The sequence below is a fragment of the Ovis aries genome, chromosome 15 (assembly GCF_016772045.2).
Source record: "Ovis aries strain OAR_USU_Benz2616 breed Rambouillet chromosome 15, ARS-UI_Ramb_v3.0, whole genome shotgun sequence".
Taxonomy (NCBI): Eukaryota; Metazoa; Chordata; class Mammalia; order Artiodactyla; family Bovidae; genus Ovis; species Ovis aries.
This window is the reverse complement of record NC_056068.1, coordinates 77841128-77855019: the sequence shown is the minus strand read 5'-3', so window position 1 is coordinate 77855019 and position 13892 is coordinate 77841128. Positions and strand designations below refer to the sequence as shown.

At 41.1% G+C, this 13892-nt stretch overlaps 1 protein-coding gene and 1 long non-coding RNA gene across 2 annotated transcripts in view; one reads left to right on the top strand and one right to left on the bottom strand.

The window, feature by feature from the left end:
• Positions 1-13892, top strand: part of LOC101117875 (fatty acid desaturase 2-like protein FADS2B) — a 39306-nt gene that overhangs the window by 20064 nt on the left and 5350 nt on the right. Inside the window, exons 4-8 of the mRNA XM_042232624.2 lie at positions 1759-1860; positions 5075-5200; positions 9316-9376; positions 11972-12045; positions 12207-12304. Coding sequence (XP_042088558.1) covers positions 1759-1860; positions 5075-5200; positions 9316-9376; positions 11972-12045; positions 12207-12304 — 461 coding nt within the window. The remainder of the gene's footprint in view (positions 1-1758; positions 1861-5074; positions 5201-9315; positions 9377-11971; positions 12046-12206; positions 12305-13892) is intronic.
• LOC132657839 (uncharacterized) lies at positions 4201-12227 on the bottom strand. Its single transcript, XR_009596556.1, has 2 exons — positions 9290-12227; positions 4201-8872 (listed from the first exon to the last, which is right to left on the bottom strand). It is a non-coding gene; the product is annotated as an uncharacterized LOC132657839 (long non-coding RNA).

Here is a 13892-nt window from a genome sequence, read left to right as displayed (position 1 = left end):
TAAGACTATAGGCACACACACGAGCTTATTTTGTTCTCTTTTTAATCGCTCAGTTGTTTCCAACCTTTTTGACCCCATGGACTATAACTGGCTCCTCTGTCCATGGATTTCCTCAGGCAAGAATACTGGAGTAGGTTGCCATTCCCTTTACCAGGGAATCTTCCTGACCCAGGGATCAAATCCGAGTCTCCCACATTGCAGGCAGATTCTTTTCTGTCTTAGCCACCACGAAGAAAGGAAGCCCCACATTAATTTATACCTATACGTGTGTGTGTATATACACACACATATATATATTACTATTTATACATGCTGTTTAAACATGCTTCCACTTTAAAAAAAAACAGATTCTACTAAAAAGAAGTTATATATCTGTATTTTTTTTAAATTCCCTGAGACCCTAGCCAAAAGCCTCATTTCACCAATACTTATCAATACACCAGTCTATGAAGAGAGTCCATTTATTATTACATGATAATAGGGTGGTTTTTCCAGTGGTCATGTATGGATGTGAGAGTTGGACTGTGAAGAAGGCTGAGTGCCGAAGAATTGATGCTTTTGAACTGTGGTGTTGGAAAAAACTCCTGAGAGTCCCTTGGACTGCAAGGAGATCTAGCCAGTTTATTCTAAAGGAGATCAGCCTTGGGATTTCTTTGGAGGGAATGATGCTAAAGCTGAAGCTCCAGTACTTTGGCCACCTCATGCAAAAAGTTGACTCATTGGAAAAGACTCTGATGCTGGGAGGGATTGGGGGCAGGAGGAGAAGGGGACGACAGAGGATGAGATGGCTGGATGGCATCACCGACTCAATGAACGTGAGTTTGGGTGAACTCTGGAAACTGGTGATGTACAGGGAGGCCTGACATGCTGCGATTCATGTGTTGGCAAAGAGTTGGACATGACTGAGCGACTGAACTGAACTGAAGGATCATGTATTCTACCAGAAATGGCAATCAGCAACTGGCATGTAGCAGGGCAATTGATAAATCCTTTGAACGAAGCACAGATCTCTGAAGATGGCATTCTATGACCACAACACTGTATTGGGGACACAAAGGGAAACACACCTGACCCTGCACTTGGGAAACAGTCTTCCAGGGGAGGAGCTGGTCATTGAAATATCTAGACATGATATAAGGCAGAAGGAAAAGAAACAAGCATGTGCTGTTGGAGCAGAAAGAGGTATCTAACTCTAATTGAGGCAACTGGGGATGATTTCATGGAGAATTAACATCAGTGTTAATTACAAAATTTTATCTGCTCATTTTTTATTGAAAAGTCAACTTGCTTTATTCTTTGAAAAGCAACTTTTGGAATCAAGAAAGGAAACAAATATTTGACTGCTTAGCATTATCAGGAATTTTACGTGTATTCAGCTGCAAAACAGCTCAATGAGTAAGGTATATTATAATCCCTGCTTCTCAAACAAAGAACTGAGTTCAGAGGTACCGACTAGCTTGCCAAGAGTTGTATAACCTGTAAAGTGGTGAAGGACAGTTTAGTGCCCTAGTCAACCTGACTCCAAAGGCATCCTCCTTCCATTCCACACTGGAGATTGTGACAGTTGAGAGAAGAGTATTGTCAGCTAACAGAACCACCTGTGCAAAGGCACAGAGATGGGAAAGAACACAGCAAGTGTGGCAGATGCACACAGAGCTCTCTCAATATTCCCAGGGGTTCCCAGGTCTACCAGAGGGCTCACTTACTACTTTCTTCTTAACTTGTCAGCTTCTCTGACAGTAATCCTGTCTCTTCTAGGCTCAGGGTTCATTTCTGCAACATGACATGGGACACCTTTCCATATTTAAGAAGTCCAAGTGGAACCGCCTGATGCACAAATTTGTGATGGGTCATCTCAAGGTACAGAATGTTCCAGGAGTATGATGGGATTCTGAAAGTCATTTCACTAAGCAGTGCTTTCTACATACACTTATCAGCAAAAAATGTTACTACACAGCCCACAAGTAAATGTAAATATACTAACAATGTAGTGACTATACGCGCACACGCACACACACACACACACACACACATTATAACATATATGCGAAAATTAGAATTTTAAATGTTTAGGAGAAATGGTTAATTTTATTTAAGAAGTTCTTTTTTTTCTTAGCCAACAAACTATTTGGCCCAATCCCTGGTACACCATTAAAGAACCACTTCTCAGGACATATATCCTACAAAGTCATGAGTAGAGATATTCTTAGAAGGGGTCTGGACATGTACTTCTAGGAGGCTAGGGGAATCCAGCAAACCATTTAATCCTGGGAAGACAATGTACAAATAAAAGAAATGATGCAGAATAGATAAAAGTTTAACAAAAGAGAGAAACCATGGAAAGTTAGATGGCTCGGTTTAAGAGTTGAGGGTTGCAAAACCCAGACTGCTGGAAAAAGTAGGGGCAGTTGGTCTTATCCCCCTCAGATATGCTCCAGAAGAACAGGAACACTATCCTATGCACCCCTGAAATGCAGCGCCTAACAGAGTGCCTAACACACAGTAGGCCTTCAATAAGCATTTGTTGAATGCATGAAGGAATGGATGGAATGATGGATGGATAGATGGACAGATGCTAGATAACAGTACATGGATTGATGAAAGTAGGTTTTAGCCCAGGCTCTGATTATGCTCACTGTGCAACCCTGAACAAGTCAGATTCTATCTCTGGCTCTCAGTGTTCTCATCTCTAAAACTAGGACTTCAACTGGATATCAGCTTTTCTATGATGTTCTAGGATTTGGTGAGAAACCAAATGACAGAATGATCTCTGTTCGTTTCCAAGGCAAACCATTTAGAATCACAGTAATCCAAGCCGAGCTAACTCTGCTAGCCTTTGCCCTGCTTCATTTTGTACTCCTTTTCAGAATTCTTGCCTTGATAACCCCATGAACAGGATGAAGTGGCAAAAAGATATGACACGGAAAGATGAAGTCCCAGGTCGGTAGGTACCCAATGTGCTACTGGAGAAGAGTGGGGAAATAACTCCAGCAAGAATGAAGAGACAGAGCCAAAGTGAAAACAGTGGTGAGCTGTGGATGTGACTGGTGGTGGAAGTAAAGTCCAGCACTGTAAAGAGCGATATTGCATAGGAACCTGGAATGTTAGGCCCAAGAATCAAGGCAGATTGGAAGAGGTCAAACAGAAGATGGCAAGAGTGAGCATCGACATTTTAGGAATCAGTGAACTAAAATGGACCAGAATGGGCGAATGTAATTCAGATGAACATTATATCTACTACTGTGGGCAAAAATTCCTTAGAAGAAATGGAGTAACCCTCATAATCAACAAGAGTCCTAAATGCAGTACTTGGATGCAGTCTCAAAAATTAAAGAATGATCTCTGTTCGTTTCCAAGGCAAACCATTCAATATCACAGTAATCGAAGTCTATGCCCCAAACACTAATGCCGAAGAAGCTGAAGTGGAATGGTTCTATGAAGACCTACAAGACCTTCCAGATCTAAAACTGAAAAAAGCTGTCCTTTGCATCAAAGGAGGCTGGGATGTAAAAGTAGGAAATCAAGAGATACCTGGCTTAACAGGCAAGTTTGACCTTGGGATGAATGAAGCAGGGCAAAAGCCAACAGAATCTTGCCAAGAGAACACACTGGTCACAGCAAATACCCTCTTCCAACTTTATTATTCCTGTATATATTTCAAATATTTTCATTTTAACACAAAAGAAATATAAAAATTCTTTTTTCATTCTGAGGCTTTGAATCTAGTATATATTATATCCTTACACAGCCCACCTCAATTTGACTGGTCACTTATTAAGTGCTCCGTGGCCACACATAGATAAGGGCTACTCTATTGAGCACTGGAGACCTAAAATACACATTAATCATTTTTTGAGAGATGTCATATATTCAGTAAAAGCTATGACTATTGCTTATTCTTCTATAAATGATTAACATAATATGGGAAGGGAAGAGAAATTTAATATCTCAATATGCCAGTATTCTACATACAGCAATTCATGTCTCCTTAAACAACCCATGCCGGTAAATGTCATTGTATGATACTATATTTACTGAAGATGAAACTGAACATCAAAGGGTAGATAATTTTCCCAAACCACACAGATGCATTTATACATCCAGTGGATGCAAGTAAGTTGATGTGCTTCCAAATCCTTTTCTCTGTTAAAACCTTAAGATTTTCACTGAAAGAGAAAAAAGTCCCAAACAACTTAATCAGAGATGATACGAGCTCAGCATCAACTAAAATACTTTTATTCTTTCATATGTAATGAGATCATTGAAGCTTGAACACGTGATGATCAGAGGCAAGCCCCCATAGGAGATGACTTCAGATCCATGACTTTTTAAAATATTCATTGAAGTAGGAACCCTGAGGCCATTTCCTCCCCAGAACTAATTAGTTTTAGAGCTGAAGTTTCTTTCTTTATAAAATAAGAAATGTTCTATCTGCTCTACCTATTTCATGTTTCTTTTTAAAAGGAGGACAAAAAAAAAAAAAAGAAAGATGGAAAAACATTTCATTTCAATGGTTTTTATTCTTCTTCATTATCAGGAGTTGTTTTAACCTGGAATTTGTGTTCCTGGGTAAGATAATTATTTCCTGGTAAGCTTCTAGAGCCTCTAGGCAATGAATCATTCTGTGACCCAGGAATGAGGGGTGGCGGCATGTTCCAGGAATCCATATCCTAATTAAACTTTGGAGATGTAGGCAGAAAACTCTGATTGTTACTATTCAGACGCTGGTCAGGTCCGACTCATTGTGACCTCATGAACACAGCACACAAGGCCTCCCTGTCCATCACCAGTTCACAAAGTTGCTTTTTTCATGTCCATTGAATGGGTGATATCATCCAACCATCTCATCCTCTGTCATCCCCTTTTCTTCCTGCCCTCAGTCTTTTGCAGCATCAGGGTCTTTTCCAGTGAGTTGGCTCTTCACATCAGGTGGTCAGTATTGGAGCTTCAGCTTCAGCATCAGTCCTTCGAATGAATATTCAGGGTTGATTTTCTTTAATTTTGGAAAACTCTGATAATGAAAGATATTTTAGGAGAGAAATCTTGCAGCTAATGAATGTTCTCTTCTCCTCAGGGCTTATCTTCAAAATGGTGGAATAACTGGCACTTCCAACACCATGTAAAAACAAACATCTACCCTAAAGACCCAGATATTGATATACGCCCACTTTTTGTTATTGGAGATTTACAAGCTGTCGAGGTATGTTTAGAAATCCTAAGCACTAGAGAAATGTTTCAGGAAGTACTTCTTGGAAAGGTCTACACCTTTGTCTTGAGGAGATCAGGCTGGAGATTCTGGCTTCAAGTATGTTATCAGAGCATCTCTTTTTAAGCCCAGGATATAGATTTTGTTTATTTTTTAATATAAATTTATTTAATTGGAGGTTAATTACTTTACAATATTGTTTTGGTTTTGCCATACAGCAACATGAATCTGCCACAAGTATACACATGTTCCCCATCCTGAACCTACCTCCCTCGTCCCTCCCCATACCATCCCTCTGGTCGTCCCAGTGCACCAGCCCCAAGCATCCAGTATCATGCATCAAACCTGGACTGGCGATTCGTTTCATATGTGATATTATACATGTTTTAATGCCAAATCATCCCACCCTCACCCTCTCCCACAGAGTCCAAAAGACTGTTCTATACATCTGTGTCTCTTTTGCTGTCTCGCATACAGGGTTATCGTTACCATCTTTCTAAATTCCATATATATGTGTTAATATGCTGTATTGGTGTTTTTCTTTCTGGCTTGCTTCACTCTGTATAATAGGCTCCAGTTTCATCCACCTCATTAGAACTGATTCAAATGTATTCTTTTTAATGGCTGAGTAATACTCCATTGTATATATGTACCACAGCTTTCTTATCCATTCATCTGCAGGATATAGATTTTAAATAAGTGAATCTGGTGTGGTAAGAAAAGAAGAAAATGTGGAAGGAATGACTTAATGATCTTAAAAGTCATTCAGGCTAAATCACATAGAAGGCATGGCAGTACATTCAACAAGTGCTAAATCATGAAACATCTATATATCTAGTTATGTCAACTAATTCTAGCTGTTGGAGGAAACTAAGCTGTTATTTTTAGTTTAGGTTCGTTTTGGTTCATTTATACATGAAACTCACCTCAAATGCCTCATAATACACAGGACCTCGCCTCTAACTCAGATTTCTTAAGGAAAAGAAAAAGAAAGGCCAACTCCAGGATGTCTCAGCTGTTGACTTTCTTAAACCTCAGCTTAAACACCAGCATGTAAGGATTATTACCAAGATTTTTAGAGTCTGCTTTCAAGATAGAAGGCAGAAGGATAACCACAGAAAGGTATCTTTCCTTGAGAAGAAATGATGGATCCTGAGAATTAAGTGCTTAGGAAGAGGCTCTGTTTCCTTCTGGAAGAATTTAGGAGCTTTCTAAAAACAAAGGAGTGTAGCTTGGTCACTTGCTGTGTAGACTTTGTCGTAACCAGAATTGTGCAACTTTCTCAAAATAGGTTTTCCCAGTTTGGGAAGACAACCTTCTTCCAATTAGGGAAAAGTCTCCTGCCAAGATATAAAGAAAACAAAAGAAAGAAAGAAACCTTGACTGCATTCTTCAGTCAGTTGTTCTTCACAATGACTCCACAAACAAGTCAGAGCTCTCCGAAGTTTGCAAACTCCTAAAGTGAAGTTGTTCAGTCCTGTCTGACTCTTTGCGACCCTATGGACTGTAGGGATTTTCCAAGCAAGAATACTGGAGTATTCTTCATTTCCTTCTCCAGGGATCAAACCTGGGTCTCCCACATTGCAGGCAGACTCTTTACAGGCTGAAGCCACCAGGGAATCCCTGTGAACACCTCGGCTGATCACTAAACTTATAACACTTTGAATTCTCTCCTCATTCCCTCACAGCAATGAAGATTTGTCTCACTGGAGTTCCTGAGGCAGCCTGGCCCCCTCCAGAAGTCCTTTCTGTAGAACTGTATCCAGTTCACATGCTGCCTCTTCACAGAGGATGGAGACATCATCACTTCTCCATCATTCGAGAGACATATCCCTTGAGGCTTAGGTTTCTATTTACTATAATTTCAAAGCCAATGCACACCACATTACTTACAATCAGTTAATCTCTAAATTCAGCTGTTTTGCAACACAACTAATTCTGATAAGCCTTAAATGTTTCTGTTCTTCCCATTTTACTGTCAGTCTTTCTACCACTTTCTTCAAACATTCATTCCTTTAACAAGTATTATTTAAATCGTCTAGGGCCAGGTCCTGTGCTCATACTCTGGAAAAGTTAGACTTCTCCTTTGGAACCATACTCATAAATCAATCCTTCACCCACATTTGCCAACTCTCCAAAATTCTCCACCAACTCCCTCTTCCAAGTTTCCTACCACTTAAATATCCAGAAGTTTGGGAGTAACTGCAAATAACTATCATTACTTTATCACCATGACATTTATTTTTATTTATGATACTAAGAGAACCAAGGGTCAAGTCTAATATCTAAATAACAGAAGAAATATATAGAAGGGAAGGTGTCAAAAGAATGGGAAAAGCAAAAAATTAAACATGGCTTACAGTATTTTAACTGAACATAGGGTAAAATTATACAGGGGGTTTGAATTATCATTCATTCATTAATTCCTTCAACTAAACATTTATTAAGTGTCTCTTAGGTTATAGAGATAAACCATTACTTCTATGCCTCCTCTCAAGATATTTGCTGTCTTTGTGCATTTGGACACAGACTAAATTAACTAAGAAGACTCCTAGGAAATGACTCAATTTCCCAGTGGTAAGATTATATATTATCAAGCCTTAAAATGAGTAAACCACAGCATGAGATCCATGATGGAATTAAAGGATGAAAGATGAAGTAGATAACAGAGTTATGACTATGTGTTTTATAATGTAACTATTCAACAAATATCTGTTAAATGGATGAATGGATACAAGCAGACTGAGCTTCAAGCACAATTCTAAGTACATAGGTTGAAGAAGACCTTGAAAACTTATCAGAAATATTTCTCCTCCATCACCAGTCTATTTACACCAGGACAAAAATTTTAAAATGGCTCCCATGAGAATAATAATAAACGATCAGTTCAGTTCAGTTCAGTCGATCAGTCATGTCCGACTCTTTGCGACCCCATGAATCACAGCACGCCAGGCCTCCCTGTCCATCACCATCTCCCGGAGTTCACTCAGACTCACGTCCATCGAGTCCGTGATGCCATTCAGACATCTCATCCTCTGTCATCCCCTTCTCCTCCTGCCCCCAATCCCTCCCAGCATCAGAGTCTTTTCCAATGAGTCAACTCTTCGCGTGAGGTGGCCAAAGGACTAGAGTTTCAGCTTTAGCATCATTCCTTCCAAAGAAATCCCAGGGCTGATCTCCTTCAGAATGCACTGGTTGGATCTCCTTGCAGTCCAAGGGACTCTCAAGAGTCTTCTCCAACACCACAGTTCAAAAGCATCAGTTCTTCAGCGCTCAGCCTTCTTCATAGTCCAACTCTCTCATCCATACATGATCACAGGAAAAACAATAGCCTTGACTAGATGGACCTTAGTCGGCAAAGTAATGTCTCTGCTTTTGAATATACTATCTAGGTTGGTCATAACTTTTCTTCCAAGGAGTAAGCGTCTTTTAATTTCATGGCTGCAGTCACCATCTGCAGTGATTTTGGAGCCCCCCACCCCCAAAAAATTCTGACTCTGTTTCCACTGTTTCCCCATCTATTTCCCATGAAGTGATGGGACCAGATGCCATGATCTTCGTTTTCTGAATGTTGAGCTTTAAGCCAACTTTATTCGCTCTCCTCTTTCACTTTCATCAAGAGGTTTTTTAGCTCCTCTTCACCTTCTGCCATAAGGGTGGTGTCATCTGCAAATGGAATAAAGCATCCCTGCAAGAATTGCCCACATTTAAATAAAGAAAAAGGCACCACAATATTTCCTTCCCCTTCAGTTCTGGTTCCTCAGTGACTTTACTTTGACAGTAAATTAACTCTGACCAGATGGCTCTTTCCATAGAGATTCTACACACACACACACACACACACACACACACACACACACGCGCACACAGAGACACACACACACACACACAGACACACATGCATGCACACACACATGCACACACATGCACACACATGCACACAGAGAGACATACACAGACACACACGGGCACTCACACATACACACATGCATGCACACAGACACACATACAGACACACACATGTGTGCACACACACACACACACAACCTTGAGTATAGTAACAGAAGTCTATATTGTTCTTACTTGCGTTCTATTCTCTCTCCATTCAGTATGGCAAGAACAGAATCAAATTCTTCGACTACGAGAAGCAGCACCTGATCTTCTGCCTGGGTAAGTCACCAGAGAGCCACAATCCTTATCACCCCGTTTCCTTGAAGCAAACAGCTGTCGAGCCAGAAGGCATGACTGAAATGCTCCCACAGAGAGACGATCCCAGGCCTTGTGCCACAAAAAAAGCAGCCTGTTTTATTTCAGACTTACTTCAGTGGAATCTGAAGAGGAAAACAGAAGAGCAATTAAGCATTCTTAATGGGCATCTCATCACTCTGGCTACTGTACAGGGAAGGTGATGGTCCAAGAAGGATGGGAGGCAGGATGCCAATCGAGGGGTCTGGCGTCTGTGACTCTCGTCCTGGATAAACTAAATGCAATACTTATCAAGAAGAAAAGGACAGTGGTATATGGATAGGGAGGAAAAACAGGAAAAGAACGCTCAAGCACTGACAGTAGGTGCCAGGAAAAGCAGAGTCTCATGAATAAAAGCCAGCTGTAGAGCTTCTGTGTGGAAGAAAGTTGACTGTTCCCACAGCTTACATACAGCTGTAGAAGGTATTTTAGTGGACAGATACACACACACACATACACACACGCACACATTTAATAAGACAGGTCAGGATATGTTCTAGGCTTGAGAGAAAATAGAGTACCTGAATAATGCTAATAACAATACAAATATTAGAAGCAAAAGTGTTTTGCCCTTAACCAAGTCAAACTCATGATTGCTCACGAAGAAAAGTTTAGGACCCCAAAATATGCTCATCTGAAACACGCTTACTCATTTGGAAAAGAAACCCAAATTAGGAAAGATTCCAAACATTTCCTATAGATCAGTGGCTCTCAACTAAGAGCATTGCTGCCCTCAGTGGGACGTTTGACAGCATATAGATACTTTTTTGATTATTGCAACAAAGAGGGAGGAATGGTATTGACACCCATGGGACAGAAGCCAGGGATGTTATGAAATGTCTTATAGTACACAGAACAGCCCTGAACAATAAAGAATTATCTGACCCTAAAATGCCAACAGTGTTAAGACTCAGAAACTGTTACAGACGATCTGGCTTGTCCAAACATTGGCCACCAAGGGTCATCTGTCTCGTGCCTGACCGGGATAGCCTGTAAGTCCATTTTCTGAGACACAAGGCTTAACCACCACTGCAGCCTCTTCCAGGGCTAGAATTCTGAGGACTTCTCCTAATGCAGTTATTCCCTTTCATGATCAAAAAGGATGTGGAGGACATTGGTGCCCCAGTTTGAAAGGGAACTCTTTCAGCCCAGACAGATGTATATTCACATAAGAAAAAACTGTTGGAGTCTCTTGTCTGAACTCTCCTCCTGTGTGTAGTAAACAGCCTTAGCTTATGAGGAATGGATGAATACTGTAGCTCGCTGCAGAATGCCCAGCTTACAAACCACATCATCCTCAGGAGCTGTTTCATTTTGTCATTTTCTTTCAAATGTCTTCAATGTAGTATGACAGGTACAAATGAGTCATACTCAACCTGTCAGAGAGAGATGAGGCTTGACACTTCATAAAGGTGGCGATACAGCTTTCATGCAGATTCCTGTAGTAGGGAAAGGTAATTCAGTATAGGCTGAGCTCAACTCTCCAGAAATGAAAGGTGGGAGACTTTTAAAACACTGGGACATGCTAATGGAAATCAGGGAAAGAGGATAAAGGGAGGGGAAGCTGGTCATGTGGTTAAGCCACCCGTGGCTTCTCACTGGTGCTTATCAAAGTCAAACTCCTACCCTCCCAGAGGCTGCAGGACAGAGCCAAATCTTCAAAGATTGTATTTCAAAGGGATAACTCCCAAGTCCTTGAGAAAAACATTTCTGGGTCAGAGAAGATCCATCTCAGAGGGACAGATTAAGAATTTTATAATTGTAAGTTTTCTAACAAATGATTGAAGAAAAGGTCAGAAGCCTACTGAACAAGCAGTAAGTTCTTTAGACAGTCTTGAACTTTCTCAGGCAGGGACTTTAAGGTGTCAGTGTCATCCCAGGAGCACGACCTTGAATTGTTCTTAGAAACTATTTCTAGCATTTGTGTGAGTTTCTTAGTGTGTAGGGTGGAGAAAATCATTTGTGCTGACAGTTCGCAGACTCTGAAAATCTACGGGTCACATTTGAAGCCTAGTTACGGGGACTCAGAGCATCTGACTAAATTTTGATTAAGAAGAGAGTTGTCAAAATCTGAAGGGTCTCCATATGACTCCTACCTGCTCCAGGCAACTTCACTGGTCCTGGGGGAGATGCAGGCATGCTCTGTATCTGCCACCTGAACATATTGTGACAGGGCCCAACATGAAGGTTCATGAAGACTTGAAGGAATCCAGGGACCTTGAGAAACCTTGAAAGCTCACAGCAGAAGCCCTTCCAGGATGCCTTCATGGAATGACTCAGATCTTCAAAGCTTCCCTAGTCTCCTTAAGGGAGCTTGAACCAAAGGCCCTGTTCACCCTCAGAGACTCTGAAAGCCCAGCAGCATCCAGGATGTGGTTGTGGATCTCCACCGTGCATCCTTCTCAGGGGCAATACTCCAGGGGTAGCATGTTAGGAGATCACCTCCCACTAGGGATCAATCTGCTCATGTGTTCACTATCTTCTTGTTTTTTTTTCTTCTTCTTCTTCTTTTTTTTTCAGTTTCCCCCTTTGTCACACCAGTATATTTCAACCTGGGGTCTATTCTAGAGATGTGCCCCAGAAGGCACTGGGAGGTGAGTAACTCGATTCCTTCTCTAGAACTAGATCAGGCTGGTAGAAAAGGGGAAGGGTAAATGCTTGATCCTTTCCAGATGCAGCTTCCTTGAGTATAAGGATATAAGACTTAACCAGTTTTATTTCCACTAGCTTAACTTTCAAGCACTTCTTTCTGCAGGACATTGCCTGGGCCATCTCCTTTTATATCCGCTATTTCATCACATTCGGTCCTTTCTACGGAATCTTCGGAACCATGGTGCTCATATATTTAGTCAAGTAAGAAAACAATAATATTATCCTACACTTATTGCCTGGATGGTCCTCTTACCTTTCTTACTTGATCTATTTATGATTAGCAAAGGTTTGCAGTTTATGACACCAGACTGCATTCTTGTAGCTGAGACACTTCAAGAAAATGTGGGATAAAACAGCTGAAATAATTGAATGAGTTTCTGGGAAACTGCATTTGCCCAGTCTTGCCTGTTTTCCCACGTGATTAATTCCCAATTACAGTACAGTAGTCCCTCAGCATCTGAGGAGGATTAGTCCCTGGACCCACCTCAGTTACCAAAATCCAAAGATATTCAAGCCCCATAGTCATCTATCCATTTATGTGGTTCCACAACTGTGGATTCAAGCAACCACTAATCTTGTAGTACTGTGTGTTTTCTTAAAAATATCCATATTTAAGTGGACCTGCATGTTTCTTAAAGGTCAACTGTATTCTGCCTGATCACCAAGTCCTTCAAACTGTAATCGAGCTGGACATCATAATTCTTACCAAAGATAACAGGAAGCCAATCTTTTTAAATTTATTTTACAACTACAGATTTTCCCCAAACCAAAATGACTTTAAACTGAATAACCCTCTTCAACTTCCCAATGTATTCATTCCTCGTTCATTTGCATTGCTATTAATAAAATAACAGTAGCTACTATGCATCAGGAAATTTGCTAGAGGCTTTACTTTGTGGGCTTCCCTGGTGGCTCAGACAGTAAAGTGCCTGCCTGCATTGTGGGAGACCCGGGTCAATTCCTGGGTCAGGAAGAACCCCTGGAGAAGGAAATGGCAACCCACTCCAGTATTCTTGCCTGGAAAATTCCATGGATGGAAGTGCTGATGGGCTACTGTCAATGGGGTCGCAAAGAGTCAGACACAACTGAGCAACTTCATTCACTTTACATGCATTATCTTATTGGATGTAATCAAAAATGCACAACCAGGCAATGCAGATAGTATCAATTTCATTTTTCTGATAAGAGAACTAAAGTTCAGAGAAATTAAATCCCTTACTCAAGACTAAATAAGGGCCAGTGGCAGTGCCAAATCAGAGCTTGTACTCAGTTCTATCTGACGACAACAGCCAAGCTGTTGATCACATTGCGTATATCTTTAATTTGTTGTTGCTTTAGTCGCTAAATCATGTCTGACTCTTTTGTGACACCATGGATTGTAGCCTGCCAGGCTCCTCTGCTCTGGGGATTTCACAGGCAAGAATACTGGAGTTGGTTGCCATTTCTTTGTCCAGGGGATCTTCCCAACCCAGGAATCAAACCTGGATCTCCTGCATTGGCACATGGAATCTTGACCACTGAGCCACCAGGGGAGCCTGACCTTCAGTTATCTAGGTATCTTCTGAGCCTGGCACCAATGCCTACAGAAAATACTGGGGACACTGCTCTGGTCCAGTAGGCTGCAAGACAGGTAGTGAGACTGAATACCTAGTATGCCATCTTTAGACATAAAAGGTCTGCAAAGATGAAAAACAAACCACCACCACATGATGGAACCTTTGAGTCACTGCCATTTCCTCTACTGCTCAGCCAGATCTGCCAGTGGCTACGCAAGCCCAGTGACTGGAAC